This window comes from Lethenteron reissneri, chromosome 16, assembly GCF_015708825.2.
Source record: "Lethenteron reissneri isolate LAM-NWPU_2019-01 chromosome 16, ASM1570882v1, whole genome shotgun sequence".
In the NCBI taxonomy this organism is placed as follows: domain Eukaryota; kingdom Metazoa; phylum Chordata; class Hyperoartia; order Petromyzontiformes; family Petromyzontidae; genus Lethenteron; species Lethenteron reissneri.
In genome coordinates this window covers 7608365-7628220 of record NC_083794.1, presented here as the reverse complement: position 1 = coordinate 7628220, position 19856 = coordinate 7608365, and the positions used below count along the sequence as shown (strand labels likewise).

General features: G+C 46.2%; 1 protein-coding gene across 1 annotated transcript in view; it reads left to right on the top strand.

The window, feature by feature from the left end:
* Positions 1-19856, top strand: part of LOC133342891 (circadian locomoter output cycles protein kaput-like) — a 60251-nt gene that overhangs the window by 27475 nt on the left and 12920 nt on the right. The window contains 11 exon segments of the mRNA XM_061552263.1: positions 1167-1899; positions 4880-4936; positions 5916-6064; positions 8627-8718; positions 9662-9751; positions 10133-10253; positions 12682-12879; positions 14321-14466; positions 16480-16562; positions 17182-17288; positions 18915-19062. Coding sequence (XP_061408247.1) covers positions 1823-1899; positions 4880-4936; positions 5916-6064; positions 8627-8718; positions 9662-9751; positions 10133-10253; positions 12682-12879; positions 14321-14466; positions 16480-16562; positions 17182-17288; positions 18915-19062 — 1268 coding nt within the window. The 5' untranslated portion in view covers positions 1167-1822.

Below are 19856 nucleotides of genomic sequence, written 5' to 3'. Positions count from 1 at the left end.
AAGAGGACCATAAAGCAACTTCTTCAGGAAGTGACGATGAGAGTTTTACATGCGCACAAATTGCTGCGTGCATTGTACACGTGTTTGGAACAACAGCACCCATGGAATGCAGATTCGAATTACATCCCATGTACTCGCAATCGCTGAGCACATGTGCATAATGCGACGGGCAATTTCTTGGCAAATTGACGGCACGGGAATATAATGTTCACATTAAATTTGCACTGAGTGGAATTGCCTTGCCTCTGCAATATTTTATAGGCGTTTTAGTGGCTCTCCCTTTCAGGTGAAGTAAATGTCTATAATCACCTTCGGTGTGTGTGTGTGTGTCCATGCGTGTGTGTGCTTGTCATGCTGTGTGGAAGCTACCAGGCCCATCGCTCCATACGAAACTCCGTGTCTTCTCGACTGCAATTATGCCCTCCCTTTTATACGCTTGTGAAATGTGGAGTCCTTTAAATGCATATTTATGCTGGTTTGAAACATTCAGGCTGGGCTGCCTATGATCCATCCTGGGTTTAATTAGGCTGGATTGTGTAAGGAGCTCACCGAATCTTGAAAAATCTTATACAGTCACATCAGTGAGCTCCTCCAGCAGGTGAGGCTGCGTTGGCTGGGTTATGTAGCACACATATCCAGCCACTGCATGCCTAAGCAGCTTCTGTTTGGCCATATAGAGGGGGCTAAATGGACACAGTACGGGCTAAAGAGAGATGGAGCTGATGTGTTACAGAAGGATGTGGAGCTGATTGGACTTGCCGATGACGAGTACAAGCAGTGTCAAGGTCGGCCTCTGTGGAGGAGGCTCGTGAAGGACACTACTGGGTAATTGGAGGAATTCGCCCTCCAGTAACAACGGAGAGCAGAGGAGCGACGCTTGTGTTGAGCGGAGCACCGGGTGGAAAAAACGCAGAAATATGTCACAGTGGGAGCACAGTCATCTCATTCAGTCAACCCTTTGGCACCTGGGTCTGTCCCGTGACGTCCTGTTAGCGAGCCTTCGATGATTCACGTGGCTTCACGGTGCATCTAGCCTGGCACAAGCACTGTGGTGACATCACCACTACTTAGTGGAAAATGGCAATTGTTATTGTTATTATATGTGTGTAATCCATGTACTGTGTATGTAATGTACATATTGTTAATATATTTGGTTTGCTTTACAGATCCATCCTGTGAAAAAGTCAAGATGAACATCTTCACCATGAAACCAAATTCAAAAGTGGTGGTGGACATTCCAAAATCCTCAGGGAAAAGAATTTTTCCAAAGTTGTAGTGAGCATTCGAGATAATCGCAGTATGCACAAGGACAACTGAAGAAAGTCTGAAACATATCTACAAAATAAAATATTTAGCAGATAAAAAAAACTTTTCAAAGCATTTTTGAGGGAATTTTTTTTTCTAATGGTGTTCAAAAACATTTCCAACATAGACACGCAGTTCGAATACACTTTGAACAGCTTTGAATTTCACGTGATTAGTGTCAAGCATTCCCATAAAGTTTGGAAGAAAAGTAAATATCACGCTCTGTGCCAAAAGATCCAGAGGGCATTAAAAAAAGCACCAGTAAGCTTCGAGCACGAGTGAACGTCTTCGACGAATTGCAAAGAGGCTTTGATGATTCCTTACGAAGCGAACACATGGACTTCCACAGCCACGTTCCATTGATGACGTTTCAGTTTCTGCATCATGCGTCACGGATAGAGCCGTCGGTCCGTGGTTCCTTGGTGTTTTGCGAGCAGTGACCGCCTGTGAAAAATCGCCCTTCTCACCCTCGCCGGAGCAGGCCCGGGCACCGAGCATCATTCTCCCTTTGCGTTTAATGTTCGGCGTGGACGATGGCGTAACGGACGGCAGGAACGATGTCATGGCCAAACGAAAGAAGGGAAGTCATCAAGAGTGAGCGCCCTCATCCCTTGCTCTGCACCGTCTCGACAACAATGCATTGTTACGCAACTCAACAGCAACCGTCATCATTAGCCGCGATCGACCTACTGCTTAGTGAAGTATTCTTTGGTTCTTTCGGTAAAGTCACGTATAAAGATAAAATAATAAATTAAATAATAGCATACGACGTTTCGATTGCAACACAAGCAATCATCATCAGGTATAATGAAATAGCAACATAAAATCTAACCAGAAAACTATAGACAGACATATAAGCAGACAGATATCACCAAGATACATAGAGAGAGCAACACAGGTACAGAGAGGGGGGATCGTCTCTGTGGGGTGGCCTTAAATAGACAGAGGGGGACGGAGGTAGAGAGAGGGAGGGGTTAGAGAAAAAAATTACATGTCAATGAGTACGAAGAGACGCGTAGTGAAGTACGCAGGCTTGAACATTAGGAGAGAGGGAGAAAGAACACACTAAATTAAATAACCTAGCAAAATATCGAAATGTTATGTATTACGACACAGAGAGTCGGTCAACACACAATTGCTTAGTGAAGGTCTCCCCCAGAGCCGTCACCATGTCCTCATTATCCCATGATGGAATAATTCAACTAGTACCTTCTCTCACGAGCGGATTTAATCACTCGGTTTTTGATGGACGAAGTCTTCGATGGGTTCCATTCCTTGGCTGCCACCCCTGCCTTATTATTGACCATCGGTCACCACAACATAATTATTTATTGTTAAAATATGTGTACATGCATAACATTCCCAATGTGTATTTATGCATTCATTAGTTTATTTGTAGGTAGCAGAGACACGCATTTATTTGCACATACATACGCATGGCGTGTCGTTTATGCAGTTTTTTTTTTCTAAGAGGGGTGCACCAAATAGCACTCTTTTATCAAATATCAAATGCATAATTAAGTATTCAGCCGGATTTTAACTTGAAGCTGAATGATAATTCGAAATCTTTTTCATCAGTCATTACACTGGCAAGCGCCATCAATGAATCAGACTAATGTACGGTTAGGGTTGCAGTCACGCAGCCAATGCTCCATTCCTTACCTCCCATTACACACCTCCTCTCTCACCTTAACTCGCTGCCCTGTGTCACCTGACGCACATATAACTTTCTCCCTTCCCTCTCGCTGACCTCTCTCACCATGCATCCAAATTGTAGAAACGGTATTCATTTTCCCAATTCAATTTCCATTAATTATCTTCGAATGTTGCTGTGAAAAGCCTCGGTGAGAGTATTCATCCTCGCCTTACTTGTGACTTCATGCAGTCTCTGTATAGCTGGCTCCATCTTCATAAATGCATTTGGTTATTCCTATATATTTTATTTGTATTTATTTGCAAGAGCAAGGGTGGATGCATCATTTTCCATTGAATAAAACATTCCTGTTTATAGACTACAAAAGCCAGCTACAATTGTATTCGCCATTCATTTTCCAATTTTAGAATGTGTTAATGGTAGAATTGAAACAGAATTGATAAAAAAATATTTTTGCTGAAATTCAGCTCAATTCAAAAGCGGATATAATATTTGGTGCATGCTTAATTATTGTAATATTTAAATGCAACTATTATTGTGCTGATAAAATATATACGTTGTTAGAATATAACCAAAATGTGTTCCACCATCCAGAACGTCCCTCTGTGTGATGACACACTAAGCCATCTAATTCTGATCATGGTGTACCATAAGTCTGTGATGGGTTTAACACTGTTGATATATAAACACATGAACGTGCGTATGCATATTTGGCTTCACGACTGTTTCCACCATTTCAGAATGTATCCTACAGAACACTTTGGCTGCAATGTTAACCACTAATCACAAAATTGTGTTCAACATAAACCAAATTACTAACGGTAGATATTTGCATACACGTTCACTTGGACTTATGTTGATATGTATATATGAGCGAGCTGTTCCCGAAGGCTTATGTCTAATGTTCTCTGGTTAAAAACATGTTGATATACGTTCGTGGGAACGTCATGAACATTTGGATATTTCAAATTATCCGTGTCCCTTCCTTGCACTTGTGCCAGCATGGAGCCAGGGCCAGCTTTACAACGGCATGAAAGGCTGTGACTGCCCTCGAATAGTTTTTGGAACAGCATCGTGCACTACAGCAGCGTCATTAACAAAAAAGTGTTTGCTATGCAGGCCATTGTTCAAGAGTGGAAGTAGAGTGGATGGGGCAGCACGGTGCAAATGGTCTTTTGGTGTTTCGAGGCTCGTGCCGCACAGCGCGGATGGCTTTGTACCGTGCAGATTTCTAGACATTCTCGCCAAATACAAACTTTCAAAAATGTAATTTATTATGTTTAACACGTAGGCTTTATTCATAATTTTTTTTTGTGGTTAGATCGCGTAAATATAAATGTGCCGTTAACCCACCGCCACCTGACAGCCAATTAGTTAGGTTTGTCAAGTAAACAAAAAAATGCCAATTAGTTACTATGAGAATAGGTTTCCCCTTTTTTTCTGGCAGCAAAACAGCTGTGTTAAGATGTTAAAACACCAAACTGAAACTTTTCACAAGGAATCATGTCTGCTCTAACACCTTTTGAGACGAGGCTCCAAAGAAAGCTGTCTCTGGTGTGGATCAATCAGTTTCAAAGACAATGCATGTTATCAGAGTACGTTTTTTGTTTGCATTCTGACCACAAGTATTGTGGTTAATGCTGACATGATTCCTTGTAAAAGGTTTCAGCTTGGTGTTTTAACATCTTAACACCTGTTTTGTTGCCAGAAAAAATGGAAAAACCTATTCTCGTTTTGGTACTGGCAAAGGAGGCCCCGTGAAATTAGTTACTAGTTCAGCACACCGGTGTGTTGGAGACTAAACCCACAACATTTATTTTTTCACGATTTCAATATAAGTGGCATTGCTTCTGGGGCATATATCCCACACGTTTATAAAAGCTGTAATGTAGCGTAAATTTCTATTTTACCTGGCTACAGGGGCCCGGGAGGCTTAGATGAAACGGGACGCAGAGATGAAAGAACGAGAGCCAAACGGTGAGACGCTCACGCACCGCACGTCATCGCACCGACCCACGGACGGGCACAGCGGTTCGCCCAGCACGTGGCCGCGGAGTGCTGCGCTGCTCATCCATGTGGCTTTTTAAGAGGGGCGGGCACAATCCACCTTGTCACATCGGCGAATTTCATTGTCACCTTTGTTGACATTTTTCACCGGGTGAGAAATGTATCGCAACTCATCGTTTGTTGTTGGTTGTTGCATGCTTGCCCCCTCCCTCCCAGGAGAACACGTTACATATTTATTTTGTTGATATTTTTTGGACGTTTAAGATTCAAGCTCGTCAGCATCATCAACGTCTTAATCAGCCACGATCAATACGCTGCTGGATGACTTCCCCAAGCCGTAGCCTGTTACGGAACTAGCTCCTGCACACACATTGATCCCATCACTCCATCTCCACAGCGAACGTTTCCTCTTGGGCGTGTTCCTTGGTTTTTGGTTTTCCACTCAATCGTTGCATCAACGTGCAATTGCACACAGTACTGTTGTAGACTTATTTTGTAATTGGGTAATTGATGAATTTACAATTGAAAGTTGATCCAGTAATGCCAATTTGAGACCTCACCCTCGTTGTCGCAGTGCCAGTTGTATTATACGAGTGGTTCAGAATGGCCGTCTGCACATTGACAAAATCTGCTCACCAAAAGTTAGCGCTTTAAACAACCCCCTCCCCCCCATCCACACACCGTTTTCTTGATAATTGTCCCAGGTATATATCCACGGTCAAGTTTGTGTCCTCGATGGATCTTCTCATAGCTCAGCTCAAGGGGTGCCCGGCTCCCAGCAAGTCATTTAGCCGGGGGGTGGCGGACGGACGGACGGGCGGGGGTGCAATTTTTGTAAATTGCGGCAATTTCGGGGCGAATCTCCGTAAATGAGCGTGGGGGCGTCTAGGCGCAATCACCGCCGCCGCCGTGGCCGCTCTCTTGATTGCTGTCGCTTCGACGCGTGCAGCGCTCAGCGCATCCGCTCGGAGAAGAAGCGGCGGAAGCAGTTCAACGAACTCATCAGCGAGCTGGGCGCGCTGCTGCCCGATGGCCAGTCCCGAATGGACAAGCCCACGGTGCTGCAGAGGACTCTCCACTTCTTTAGCAGCCACCACGGTGAGTGTCCCCGGGCAGTGGACACGTGTGTATATAACAAACTTGGCACGGACGACGGCGTGCATTGTTGCATCGACACCCACGATCCCAACGCCCGGCGCCTCTGTTGCCTATCAGCTGGCAGCTACGTTGCAGCTTCAGTTAGCACGGTTGGCTACGGACGGTGCGAAAGACGGTCAACGTAGATAGACGCATAGTTGATGACACCAGAGAGAGAGAGAGACACGACAGATGGTTTTCCCGTTTTGTTCCGATCTTCGGCATCTCTCACGGGAGAGTCTCGTTCATACGTTCACATTGCCCCACCAACTGATCCAACTCCATCCCTCTTCCCTTCCATTTTCTCCCGGCAAAATCATCTTCACAATTTCTCCAGCATATGCAACCTTTGCGGAATGTACCCGCTGGGTTTTGGATTGATAAAAAAAACCCCCATAAAAATCTGGGCCCACATACAACATTTTGGATGATCCCAAAACGCTGTTCTGCATCAGAAAGTCTTGATGCCACGTGCATTGACTTCGTGTCAAATTCACGTCCGCGCTTTTCCTGCCGAGCGTGGTGTGAGCACGTGGCACACCGGGTGACGTCACTATCGCGAGCACCACGACGCGTTTCAGTCGCGGTGACCTCGTGCGGACGGCTCTGAAAAATTAGGAGAGAAAAAAATGTTGTTCCTTAAAAATATCCCAAATATGTGTGTGTGTTCAGCTTCAATTCTAGATTTGAAGCTTTCGTGACTGCAAGGATTCATATTCTTAGGGTTTTTTCGGTAAAGTCACGTAGGTAAAAAATTTAAATTAATAAAAGTTAAAAAAACGTCGTGATTTTTATTTTATTTTACTTTTATTAATTTTAATTTTTTACCGACGTGACTTTACCGAAAAAACCTAAGAATGTGTTCAGCTTCTTTCGCGCCGTACGTAGCCGACCGTGCACAATCGGAGGTGCGGGAGGACAGCAAACTAAACACGACAAAGTTTTCTTCCAATACTCATTCCTTCCACCTTCTGAGAACGCGTGTCAGTAACTCCTGCGATGTAACCGTTCTCTCTGAGCACATGTGCATGTAACCTCCCCCCCTTATCCCACCAGCTTAACGCGCTCCATTCTTCTCTAACGACACATCTGATGTCAGTTTGTAAATGAACCCTCCCCGCCTTTGTTCATTTTGACGACGCATGCAAGGTGTGAAGCCAGCGAGTGATGTCATATACACTTAGAAATGTGTACAAAAAGCAAAGATCCCCCGTATAGCCTTAACAGACTGTTCGGCCAAGTGCTGTTAGCGAGCGCCTACGAAGGCCGTCACCGCACACGAGGGGGTGGGTGGCTAGCACCACGCCCGTCCGCCTTTGTCTCCCCAGTGGCAATGTTTACTACGCACCGCACTAGGTACTTATTTGAGACCGAGTCGACCTAGGGGAGGCCCAGGGCCGGTTCAGATAATCGTCACTGCGGTGTCGGCCGTGTGCGGGAATCGAACTCGGGCCGCCGGGTTCTTAGCGCAGCGCGCTCACCGCTACTACACCACCGCTCCCCATATCGTGATCCACGCACGCTTTTTGATGTGTGCCCGTGTTCTTCCTGACTTTTGTGCAGTCCATTAAATATCACAACAACAACAATCACCAGCCATTGTTTATCCACTGCTGGATGAAGAAACTTCCCACACCCCTTGGTGATGAGCCTCTATGATGCCACTATTAATCTCACCTGTGTGCCGTCGCTGATGTCACCGCTTTCGCGTTCGCAGCGGTCATCTTCCTGGGCGTGTTCCTTTCTCCCGTGGCTGCCATTCTGTCACCGGTCTCATCACGTGCACTGCCTAAGCCCACTCACTGTACTTTATTGAAAAGTCAACACGATGTGTTTAATATGCGCGTGTTCCCTGATCCATGTGTCTGTGTGTGTGTTTAAAAAAATATATTTGTGGACAGGGTGTTCCAGATATCTTGTCACCCCACCCCCGCAATTTATTTACCCCGAACAATGTTCCCTTTGCATATTCATTTCTGTTTTAAATAAACCTTACGTTAAAAGGAAAAAAAAACATTAAGTTTTAGAGATTTCAATGGGAGTCGCAAGACATCTGGACCATCCTGTACAGGGAGCACTCATCTTTCCCCGCTTGTTTGTACACTTTGCAACGCTCGTTCCATGTTCTTTGTCAGCGTTCACCTTTCTACTCCATACTTCATAACCGGCAAGATGCACCGATTGAAAAATAACAAGTATTGTATTGCAATGTAGGTTAACAAAGGTAGCAGAGTTTGACAATGTAGCCCAGTGGTTGGTTGCATAAAACATATTGTGTAATACCGATGCGTCGGTTTGCGCGGTTGTGTTGCATATCTCTGTGACGTTTCTGGGCTGTGCCACGTGATGTCTGACGTTTCCCTCCCAGCACGTGCAGCGAAACATCGGGCATTGTGCCCAACAACACGCAGAACAACTCAGAAAAAACGCATCGGACAGCTATCTCCTCCTGCTCGTTTCCCTGTCGGTTTCCCATCATGCGTTGCCTGCAATAGCTGCCCCTTACATGTGTCCCCTCTCCAGAGCTGAACGTGGAGCAGGAGACCAACGAGCCTCCCCCGCCGTGGAAACCAGCTTTTCTCAGCAACGACAACTTCACGCAGCTCATTCTCGAGGCAAGGGGTCAAATCTAGAATTAAGGGGTCGCGGTTTTCGAAATCGCGTTTCGAAGATCGCAGGATCCGCACAACGTGGAGACGATTGTTTAACAACAACAGTTTAACACGTAGGCTTGTGCGGCCAATATCATCCATAATACAGGTTTCTTGGGTTAGATCGCGTAAATATCTAACCCAAAAAACCTGTATTATGAACAACAACAACAGCAACCAGTGGAATGCATCGCGAATGCATGACCACTGCGAGTAACCCCCGACGGCACGAGTGGTATTTACTCACACACCGAAGCCTCCAGTTGGATTTTCACCCGATCTATTGATGCTACTCAATTCGTATCCATACGAAAAACATTTACAAATTGTTTAATAAAATAGTTAAATAAAGGGGAATTCTGGATCGTACATATTTGTGAACCTCCCAAACCTGCCTTGCTACAAGTTGGTCAAGAAATGGGCAGTGCAGAAACATATTATTTCTATACTCTTTGGTTCTTTCGGTAAAGTCACGTAGATATAAAACAAAATAAATTCAATCACGATGTTTCGGGCGCAACACAAGCGTCTGTCATCAGGTGGGACAACCACAGCAAGAAACAATTGTTTCAGGTGGGACAACCTACGTGACTTTACCGAAAGAACCAAAGAGTATCGATCCCTGCAGTCACGAAAACTTCAAATCTAGATATTATTTCTAATTATTCTGTGCAGAGCTTTGAGTGTTTTGTGTTGGGGTTTTTTTCTGGGTACTCCAATTTACTCCAAGATGCCAAACAATGGGTTTGAGCCAAACACCCCAAGGCTAAGCTGTCTTGACACTCTGTGGGGCTCAGAGAGATGTGATATGAATGTCTGTGTGTCTGTATATATGTGTACGTGTGTCTGTCTATCTATCTGTACACGTGTCCACGTGGATAATGTTCCTTTATCCGTCCTCCCGCAGGCCATGGACTGCTTCGTAATTGTCGTGATGAGCAGTGGCGAGATCTCGTTCGTGTCCGAGAGCGTCACGTCACTCCTCGGTTACCTGCCGGTGCGTAAGGCGCAGCGACCACGCACACAGCTGCTCTAACATCGCGAACATTGAACGTCACTCTTGCCTGGAACAAACTTAATTGTTTGGCGAGATGTTAACTACCTCGCCTGGTATACCAGAGGTCGTGGGTACGATCCCGACCCTCACTTCCGTACATTTGGAGTTAGCATGTTCTGAAAAAGAGCTATATAGCTCAGTGGGCCTTACCTGGTAAAATATTTTTAAAATTTTAGATTTTAATTCCAGAAGAGTAGCAAAGAGTACTAACTATGACGCGACTGTTGTGCCTTCCTCTGCCCCTCGTTCCGCCTTTCCCGTCACCACTCTCCTGCTCTCCACCTTCTCTGCCTCTCCCGCGCTGTCTCCGCTATTGCGCAGAGTGAGCTCCTCAGACAGAACCTATTCGACTTCGTGCCGGAGCACGAACAAGCGGAACTGCGTTGCCTTTTCCAGGCTGACCTGAGCCACGTGCAGGAGGGACCCCCCGAAGCCCCGCAAGGTGTGTGGTGACCGTGCCGTTCGGCTTAAGAGCACGGTGGTGGCGTGCAGCCCGCGGCGCCGGTGCCAACCGGGCCCCCGTGAGCACCGGCGGTCCAACCGACACTCCGCGAGCAATTTGAAACATCTCATTTACCAGTGGCAAAATGTAGTAGTAGGTTTTTACCCTTTCAACTGGTACACTTGTGTTGTGGTTATTGCAAACATGATGCCTTGTATAAAGGTGTCAGTTTTTTGTACCGGTTGAAAGGGTAAAAACCTACTACTATATTTTGCCACTGGTAAAGGAGATGTCTCATAGTGTAAATGCTTACCCCGAGCTTTCAATACTCTGATAGTGCGCTGTCTTTGAGTTTGACGCCTATTGGCGTCATCTGGTCCAACACCAATGGAGACTAGGCTCTAAGAAAAGCTGTCTCGGGTGTGGACCAATCAACTTCAAGGACAGTGCACATCATTATCATCATCAGAGTTGTTTCTTTTTGTTTGCATTTTGACTGCTTGTGTTGTGGTTATTGCAAACATGATGCCTTGTATAAAGGTGTCAGTTTTTGTACCAGTTGAAAGGGTAAAAACCTACTACTACACTCCGCGAGCAATTTGGCGAATTGGTTTGCCGTTGAACGCGCCACCGCCGTGACGTCGCGTGTTCACGGAGCGTGACTGCCCACGGCGAGTTGGGAGATTCCCGAATATGGTACCGCGCTCTTAAGGAGAGAATGCCACGTAATGTGATTTGCATTCGCATTCTTGGCGCGTGTGTGTGTCCGTACATCGGTGGGGGTTGAACTGCCATAGAAGGGGAGATTTGAAGGTGACGCAGGGCAGGTCTAATTACTACCTGGCAGTTGCGTTAATTCATTATAGTTTCACATTAAGAGTCACATTAAGATGAACCTACTGTTCCGTTACACCCTGGGTTTTTTTTCTCTCTATAAGGGTGAACTTGCCAAATCCACGTGCATTATTACACCCATGCCTGCTTCCTTTATTCTGGTTGAATGCAGTAAATTTTAAAGCAATTTGCCATTCACATTTAAACAAGACAGCAGCTCGCAATGACCCAGTGTTGCAAATTGTCTAGATTTGTTTTCCCTTTTTCAAGTTAGCACACGGAACATTTCATCCTGAAGACGGCGTTCTTATTTGATCATGTTCATATGTTATCATCACGATCATCGTCATCATCAAAAGTGTTGTGTGCCAAGATAGTAGATACATGCACGTGATGCAGCACTTTGGATGCAAGGGTTGGCGGATCATGAATGATTTGTGAAACTCCTAAGTCTACTCGGCTGTGCGTTGGCTCGGAGATGGCAGTACAGTACAACAAGTGAGTTTGTGAACCCATCCTTGTTCAACTTTTGAGTGCCCGGAGGATATACACACGAAATACCACCCTGATTGGTCATGAACAGACTTATTGTGCCAATTGCCACGTATGCTTAACTGGGTTGGCTCACAGCTATAGGCAGGTCATGCACAATGTCACCTGGACCTCTACGAGGCAGACGCAGCATTAAATGATTCGAGCGTTGGGAAGACCAAGGTAGCCACGCACAGTGATGGATCACCTTCCCGTGTACCGGGCAAGCTTCAATGATCATGGCTAAATCAAAGTGGGTTGTATCGTTCGTAGTGAAGGGTGTCCAGGGTGTAACTTGATACCCTAAACGAGATGTTACATCTCAAAAGATGATATACAGGTTAAAAAATTAACCCGTAAAAACAATGTTTTTCACTATAAATCCTTTATATGCGTGGCGGCTAGAGTCCTCTCGTCCTCTGGCTTGAGATGGCTGCCACCTATGGGTCAGATGATTGCCTGCCACCATTAAGCAATTGGTAATTAAATAAAAAAAAAATTTCCTAAAAAGTGTAAAATTTTGGAAAAAAAATTTCACGAAAATAAATTGTCACGCACAACGAGTCTGTGTGCAAAATGTCAGCTCGATTGGATCACGGGAAGTGGGTTAAAAAACGACAGAAATATTTGCACCGTCGTAAGCGCGCAAGCAAGCAAGCAAATGAACTTAATATAAAGGATTAAAAAAAATGTTGAATTAAATAAAATGCATACGGCAATGAAAACCGGTTACAATCCGAATAAGTTACTTCGGATTTACTTAAAAACACACAAATCGCAATGTACTTATATTACTGATGTCGATGATGGCTAATTAGCATGCACCCCCAACAGTTTTGAAGCCTCGATGGGGAAAAGTGTTTTGTGGATGTTCGCCAACGGCACTTTGCCCCAAGTCTGTCAGAGGGTTGTTACATGGAGAGAGGGGGGGGGGGATGGAGGGGGGGTCGGTGGGGGAGGGATGGAGGGGGGTTCGGTGGGGGATGGAGGGGGGGGATGGAGGGGGGGGTCGGTGGGGGATGGGGGGGGGCGACCTCTGCCCGTGTCTCGTGCGTGAACGCAGCGGGCGCTCCGAGCGAGCGCCACTTCGAGCTCTGCTGCCACCTGCAGCGCGGGGAGGCGCTCGCGCACTTCGCTGCGGGACCGACGCCGCCTCCGTCGGCACCGCCGGCGGCGACGCGTCTCGCCGAGGAGGAGGCGCCGACTTACGAGCGAGTGAAGCTCAGCGGCTTCCTGCGGCTGCACCTGCACGACGAGCAGGGTAACAACCCGGGCAAACCTCGGGGCCGCTCTGTCCCCAACCCCTGCACCACCACGTGGAGGTGGTGCAGGGGCAGAGGTCGCAAACGGGTTTTGATTCCTTACCCGTACCCGTACCCGGCCGCACCAGGGTCGCAAATGGGTACCCGTTCCCTACCCGTACCCTACCCGAAATGATTGACAAATGGTTACTCATCAGTGACTCACGGCCTACCCGTACCCGGCCGCACCAGGGTCGCAAACGGCTACCCGTACCCATACCCGGCCGGGTACGGGTAGCCGGGTATCGGGTAGGGTACGGGTATCGGGTACCCGGTTGCGACCTCTGCTCAGGGGGCTAGCGGTTCACGGAGGGAGCGAACGCACCGCCGAGGGTCCTGGGTTCAGTTCTGGGAAGCCACCTTGCCTGGTTTAAATAAAGATGTTGATCCTTCGGGCGATACTTATTACATGTGCGGCCCTCGGGGCCGATGGAAGGTGCCTTCTCAGGTTTGATTTCTGTAGTTCTCTCGGGCTACATACATTCAGAGTTCATCTTCTTGGTTCTTTCGGTAAAGTCACGTAGAAGGGAAGAAATAAAATAATAAAAATAAAACATAATAAAATCAAATAATTCTCACGACGTTTCGGCTACAACGCAAGCAGCCGTCTTCAGGTGAAGAATGAGACACTGCCAAGCTAGGAGCTTATATATAAGCTCCTAGCTTGGCAGTGTCTCATTCGGCTGCTTGCGTTGTAGCCGAAACGTCGTGAGAATTATTTGATTTTATTATGTTTTATTTTTATTATTTTATTACTTCCCTTTTACGTGACTTTACCGAAAGAACCAAGAAGATGAATCCCTGCAGTCACGAAAGCTTTAAATCGAAACATTCAGAGTTGTAGAGGGGTTACTCGTCCCCGTTGTCCACCGTGGCAGACGTGTGCATTGCCATCAGCTGACAAACCTCTGACCCTCTCCAGCAATGGCTTTGCTCGCCATGTCGCAGTGTTACCGTCGTGACATCACGGCGAGGTGGGTGGGAGTTGTTTTGCCCGACGGAGTGTTTTGTAACTCAGAATTCTGCCCTTGAGAAAGAGACTTTTAGTCTCAATGGGTTCTCAATAGGGTTTAATCAATATTTTGACTAATTGGGCTATATTGGCCTGAAATGTCACGCAGATGATGCATACACAGTAATTGGCCCTTAGCAAATTATTAGCCCGTAGCCATAAATGTTGCCCGCGTATTAGATGCATTCTGCTGGTCCTGCTACTGCTTTAAGAGTGTGTGGCTTCTCTCAATTAAGCCACGAACAACTGATCATGCCTCGTGACCACCTTGAGTAGCGAACATTCTACACGCGACACGGCCTCAAAGTGCACGCACCTAGCCTGGCACAATCACCGCCAAATCGCTTGCGGCGAATGTCAGTGCGATTGCCGGCGTTCCGTCTCCGCAGCGGAGGTACCGGCGGAGCCTTCCCTGTCCGAGGAGGCATCGGCAACAGCGGAGCCAGCGACCACCCCGGGGCTGTCAGGGGAGTCGCCGCGTCCACCTCCCTGTCTCGTCGCCTCGGTCCACCTCGTCACGTCGCAGTTCATCAAGGTGCGCCATCTGCCCGGCGGCTGGGGCATAGGCCCCTACCAGGGCAGGCGCCAACCGTTGACAACAGTGGTTGTTTAGTAACTGCAGCTACATACTATTAACATTCCTTTCCTTTGCTAATGCTACTCCCTGCACCCTCCCTTGATGCTGCTGATCCTGCATAATGCATGGGCATAATATGACTTTGAAACCCCCCCGCCCACCTCCTACGCATTTCCCATGAATATGCTAAATTCCTCTTGATATGCACATTCTTTTTGTTAAGGTGCTTTTCTTCCACCTCCAACCCAGCTTATATATAAGCTCCTAGCTTGGCAGTGTTTCATTCTTCACCTGAAGACGGCTGCTTGCGTTGTAGCCAAAACGTCGTGAGAATTATTTTATTATGTTTTATTTTTATTATTTTATTACTTCCCTTCTACGTGACTTTACCGAAAGAACCAAGAAGATGAATCCCTGCAGTCACGAAAGCTTTAAATCGAAAAGAAAATTAGTTTAACACGTAGGGAGGCAGCGCTTTCGCGACCAATATTATCGGTAATCGAAGGTTTTTTGTTGTTGTTGTTGGGTTGGATCGCGTGAATATAAATGTGTCGTTCAGCCCGTCACCGCAATTATGGCTGTCGTCTGATGGGGGCTGGTTGTTATTACCGGCAAATCGTACTCAAATTGTAAATGTTGTGGGTTTATTCTCCAACACAACGGTGTGCTGAACTAGTAACTCATTGGCATGTTTTGTTACGTGACAAACCTTACTAATTGGCTGTGTTGGGTGGTGGCGGGTTTAACGACACATTTATATTTAGGCAATCCTACCCATAAAGCCTCTATTATGGAGTGAAAATTCTGTCAAATTGGGTGTCATTACCATCTTGGCAATTATACATTTTTTTCCGTTGGGAAAATTCCGATGAGAAATTAATTGATCAGAAATTGTACGACAAAATTTTTGTAAATGTTTTACTGAAATTCGCTGTAAAAATCGGACACAATCGATGTAAAAAATCTGGTGAAATGAACAAAAAAAAATTGATTATGAAAAAAAGATTTGACCTAAATTTCCATAGAAATATAAAAAAAATTAATTGTGCATAAAAATAGGTGTTATAGGCTGCTGCAGGTCACCAACCCACAATGACTAGCATGGTGAAGTATCATCAAACTACCCCCAAGACCCACATAGCATGGTAGAGCATTCATCCTGCAGTACGATTGACAGAGGGCTACGCATTTATATGCATGCTCATGTATATAGAATAGAAATATCAGCCTCCTCATGTTGTTCTCTGTGCCATCTTTCATCCCAAGTCACCCTATAAAGGAGCTAGCTGTGTTGTCACAGTGAGGTTCTGAGTCAGGTTAAATGACAGGTTAATCCAGGTTAAATGAAAACCAACTAGTTTCGTGATTTCTGTGTTGGCAGTGGTGCACAAGCCACAAAGACTCGACACATTCATCACTAACATTGCCTTAAAATTAAAAAACAAATATATAATAGGTGAATTTTTTGGTAATGTCCTTCTTCGTAGACCTATGTGCTATGAATGTGTTGCGCTTTGGTTAATTGATTGAATCGTAAGACCCGGTCGACATCCGAGTGATAAGTTGGCACAAACAAAATCGCCCTCGAAATACTTACTCCTCTTCGCTCCCTACGGAGCATAAGGCCGCAACAAGCCCACGCCATGCAGTGTGCAACTTAATCATCACGTGCAACTGCTTTGTCCACACCTGGGCGAGAAATTGTGCAGCAAGCATCGTACATTGCGAATTATGTGATTGTAACATCCAATCGCAGGTCGCAAATGTGCACTCGAGGAAATGCATCGCTGCAATTTGCTGGGCATATCGATTCCCGAGAGTCGAGTCTGCCTCGACTGTGAACAATTTGTTGCGGAGATGTCAGTTGCATGCAACCAAGTTGCGCAACTGAATCGCCCAGGTGTGGAACCCAGCTTAAGAGTAGATGTGTAGGAGCGGTTGAGCACTGTTGGCGCTGCCCGGCTCTCACAGGAGCTGTCCTCGCTGGAGGAAGCTGGTGCCGAGTTCACATCCAGACACAGCCTGGAGTGGAAGTTCCTCTTCTTGGATCACAGGTAACGGAGGAAGTGCCCAGCTGGTGGAAAACTTCATAAAGAAAAGCGCCATTGTCACCATCATCGTCATCGCCATCAGAAGCGTAATTGTCATTGCCATCGTCATCTGGACGTGTCTTCTGCCCCATCTCATATAATTGCTTCAAATGTTTCTCCTATTCTGTTCAGATGCAGGTTTCAAGGTTTTATCATCTTCTTCATCTTAATTTCACCGATTACTTATATCATCATTAATCATCATTAGCTGTCATCAATGAAAGCATTGCCCGTAATACCTACAGATTTATTTATTTTGTATTCCTGACCGTCGGTCTTCATCCCTTATTGTGGCGTGTCCTGCACAAGGCCACTGCTTTCATTAACGGTCATACTGAAGTAATTCGCCTGCGTAGGTTCTCTAATCCACGCGTTTCTCTCTCTCTTTGCCTCTCAATGTAATTCCAAGCAGGCATTTCCCCACGCTTGTTTTGCACACTTTTCAGGTTGTGTTCCATTGGCTTGGTTAACGACCACATTTTTTTCTGAATTAACTAACTAAATACGTACGTGATGTAAACAAACAGTAAGAAAGACACGAATTGACCGCGAACACTGCTGTCTGTGTGCTGCCGCACCTCAGGGCACCGCCCATCATCGGCTACTTGCCCTTCGAGGTCCTGGGAACGTCCGGCTACGACTACTACCACGTGGACGACCTGGAGAGCATCACGCAGTGCCACAGGGACTGTGAGTTGTATTCTTAGGTTTTTTCGGTAAAGTCACCGTGTAGGTAAAACATCAAAATTAATAAAAATAAAATAAAACAAAAATCACGACGTTTCGGAGGCAACACAAGTCTTCGTCATCAGGTGGGACCGTCACAGCCGGATTAGCTGCATCAAGTGAGGCAATGATTCAAGATGTAATCCCTTAAAAGCAAGTTGAGGAGGGAGGAGAGGGGGGGGAGCTCATCAGAATGTGGTAGCCAATGAATGGAACGTATCGGGAGGGAGGGGGAGCGGGGCTCAAAGACGGCACGGAGTGCCAACGTACAACGCATCGGGATGGGGAGGGGGGGCGGAGCCAAAAAAAAACTGTGAGTTGTGCCAGAGCAAGCGAGGGCCTGGCCCAGTAAGACATCGAACGTTGGGGCTAAAGTTAGGCGAACGTTGGTCAGACGTTGGTTTGAACCACGTGTCAACGTTGGCCCAGGCTTGCATGTTGACTGGATAGTCGCCAACGCTGTTGCACGCGTGGGACACGCTGATTCAAGCTGTTTTTATTATGAATGCTTCCCGGCTGAGGTCGAAAATTCTGAATGCAATTAGCGCCGTTAATTGTCTGTTGGTCTGGAACGAGGGGCCCGCAATAAATTTCGTGAAAATGAACCAAATCAGTATAAAGTGTCGCTATAAGGGACCTTTCTTATTCAAAACAGGCCACATTGATCAAAGGGTTACCGAGAACTTGGCGGCAAAAAAAGAGCACTCAAGGTATTATCCAATGAAGGTGAAGATATCATTAGATATGACATCACGAGACGACACGTCATGCGTGCGCCTATTATCCCGGTGAAGTGATTACGTGTGACGTCATCTCGCGACGTCACATGTCTTATGTCACGTGAAGTCATCTCTCGTTGCTTTGAGCGCACGATAATTATATACTTATGAGGACAAATGCAGTGTTACGGAATCCATGCGCAAGCATGATTTTTCTTCTTTGCTATATTTGGAATCTCAAGAGGAGCAGCCATTTGATGCTATTTTTAACTCTCCATTACATTACCGCTTGTTTGAGTTGAACATAAACTTAATTTCTACAGAACAGAGGTCTGGGGCAGCAACACAAGCATGTTCGTCAGTTACAGCAAAAACAAGTAGATCACTTTTTATAATATTGAAAATGATGATCATTCAGGTATCGATACAGTGACCATTAAACTCATTAAATTTTAATACAATAACAATTTGCCGACGTATTTCAGCTATAACTGATGTAAGAAGTTCGTGGATTTACTCTTTGATGGAATATAACATCTTTAGCTGGTGTGTAAAGTTTAGTGACCGTATTTTATGCCTTTGACTTTGAAAACAGATTTGTCCATTCTAAGCGTTTGAAAGCCCACCAGCAGATTTTTGCAAAATCAGAAAGTATAACCTCCTGGGAATACTTTGCAGAGACCCATGTTTAATTCTAGAGAGTGCACACGGTCGAACAAGTTGGATCCCAAACGCAAAACTCGTATCTCAGCAAGCACTGCCGGTGCAGGCAATGGGGCAAATCACTTTGGGTCGTGCCACTGTGTGCGAGGGTGACAGAATCCGCAAGGGCGTGCTAACGACGTGTGCGCCGCGTTTCTCCGTCTGCCAGTGAAGCAGTCTGGGAAGGGAAAGTCCTGCCACTACCGCTTTCTGACCAAAGGGCAGCAGTGGATCTGGCTGCAGACCAAGTACTTCATCTCGTTCCACCAGTGGAACTCCAAGCCAGAGTTTGTGGTCTGCACGCACACCGTACTCAGGTGCCCGTGCCCTCACCAGCATGTCAACTACTGTGTGCATTGGGCAGTGGACAACAAAACCGTTGAGAAGCCAACACACCGCTGATACGTTGGACTCAGGGCTTCATAGCAGCCGGGTCTTTTGGTGGTTCGGAAAATCTTAGTCCGCAATCTGTCAACGCCGCGTCCAGTATACCGCACACTATAGCTTTGCCTACATGCCTAATCCAGTCTAGCAGCAACCTAGAACAATTTTGAGTGACAAATTAGGCCACGGATATGAACGTATACGTTATATAAATAAGGGGCAGCAGAGGTGGCCAGGTGGCCACGCAGACTAGCACCATGTCAGGGGGCTAATAACAGCAGGGAGTCAGTGACACCAAAATCCTGCGTTCGAATCCAGACAGCCACTCGTGATTAAACTGGGGTCTCGACCGCAATGAGATGACAGTCTTAGCCTGGTCATCAAGGAGGATAGCACCAACAATCATTAAATTAAACTTGTTTTTTAAATGCAGCATATTCGAGCTCTGGGAACCAAGAATATAATTTTAATGGACAATGAATGAACGCCATTTACAGGGCATACAGTTTGCCGTTAGAGTTAAAACCATTAAAAGATATGCATTCTAAACGTTATATTTATTTTCCTTATACCGATCTCGTATTACAGCGCAGGATCGCGAGAGATGGTGGTGGCTTGTCGAGGCCATCATCCAGCAGTGGATTGATTATGGCTGCTGATGATGAGGATACTAATCACGAATGTCCACATGTTGCAGGCTGATAGATGGCTACATTGTCAGCGGGCA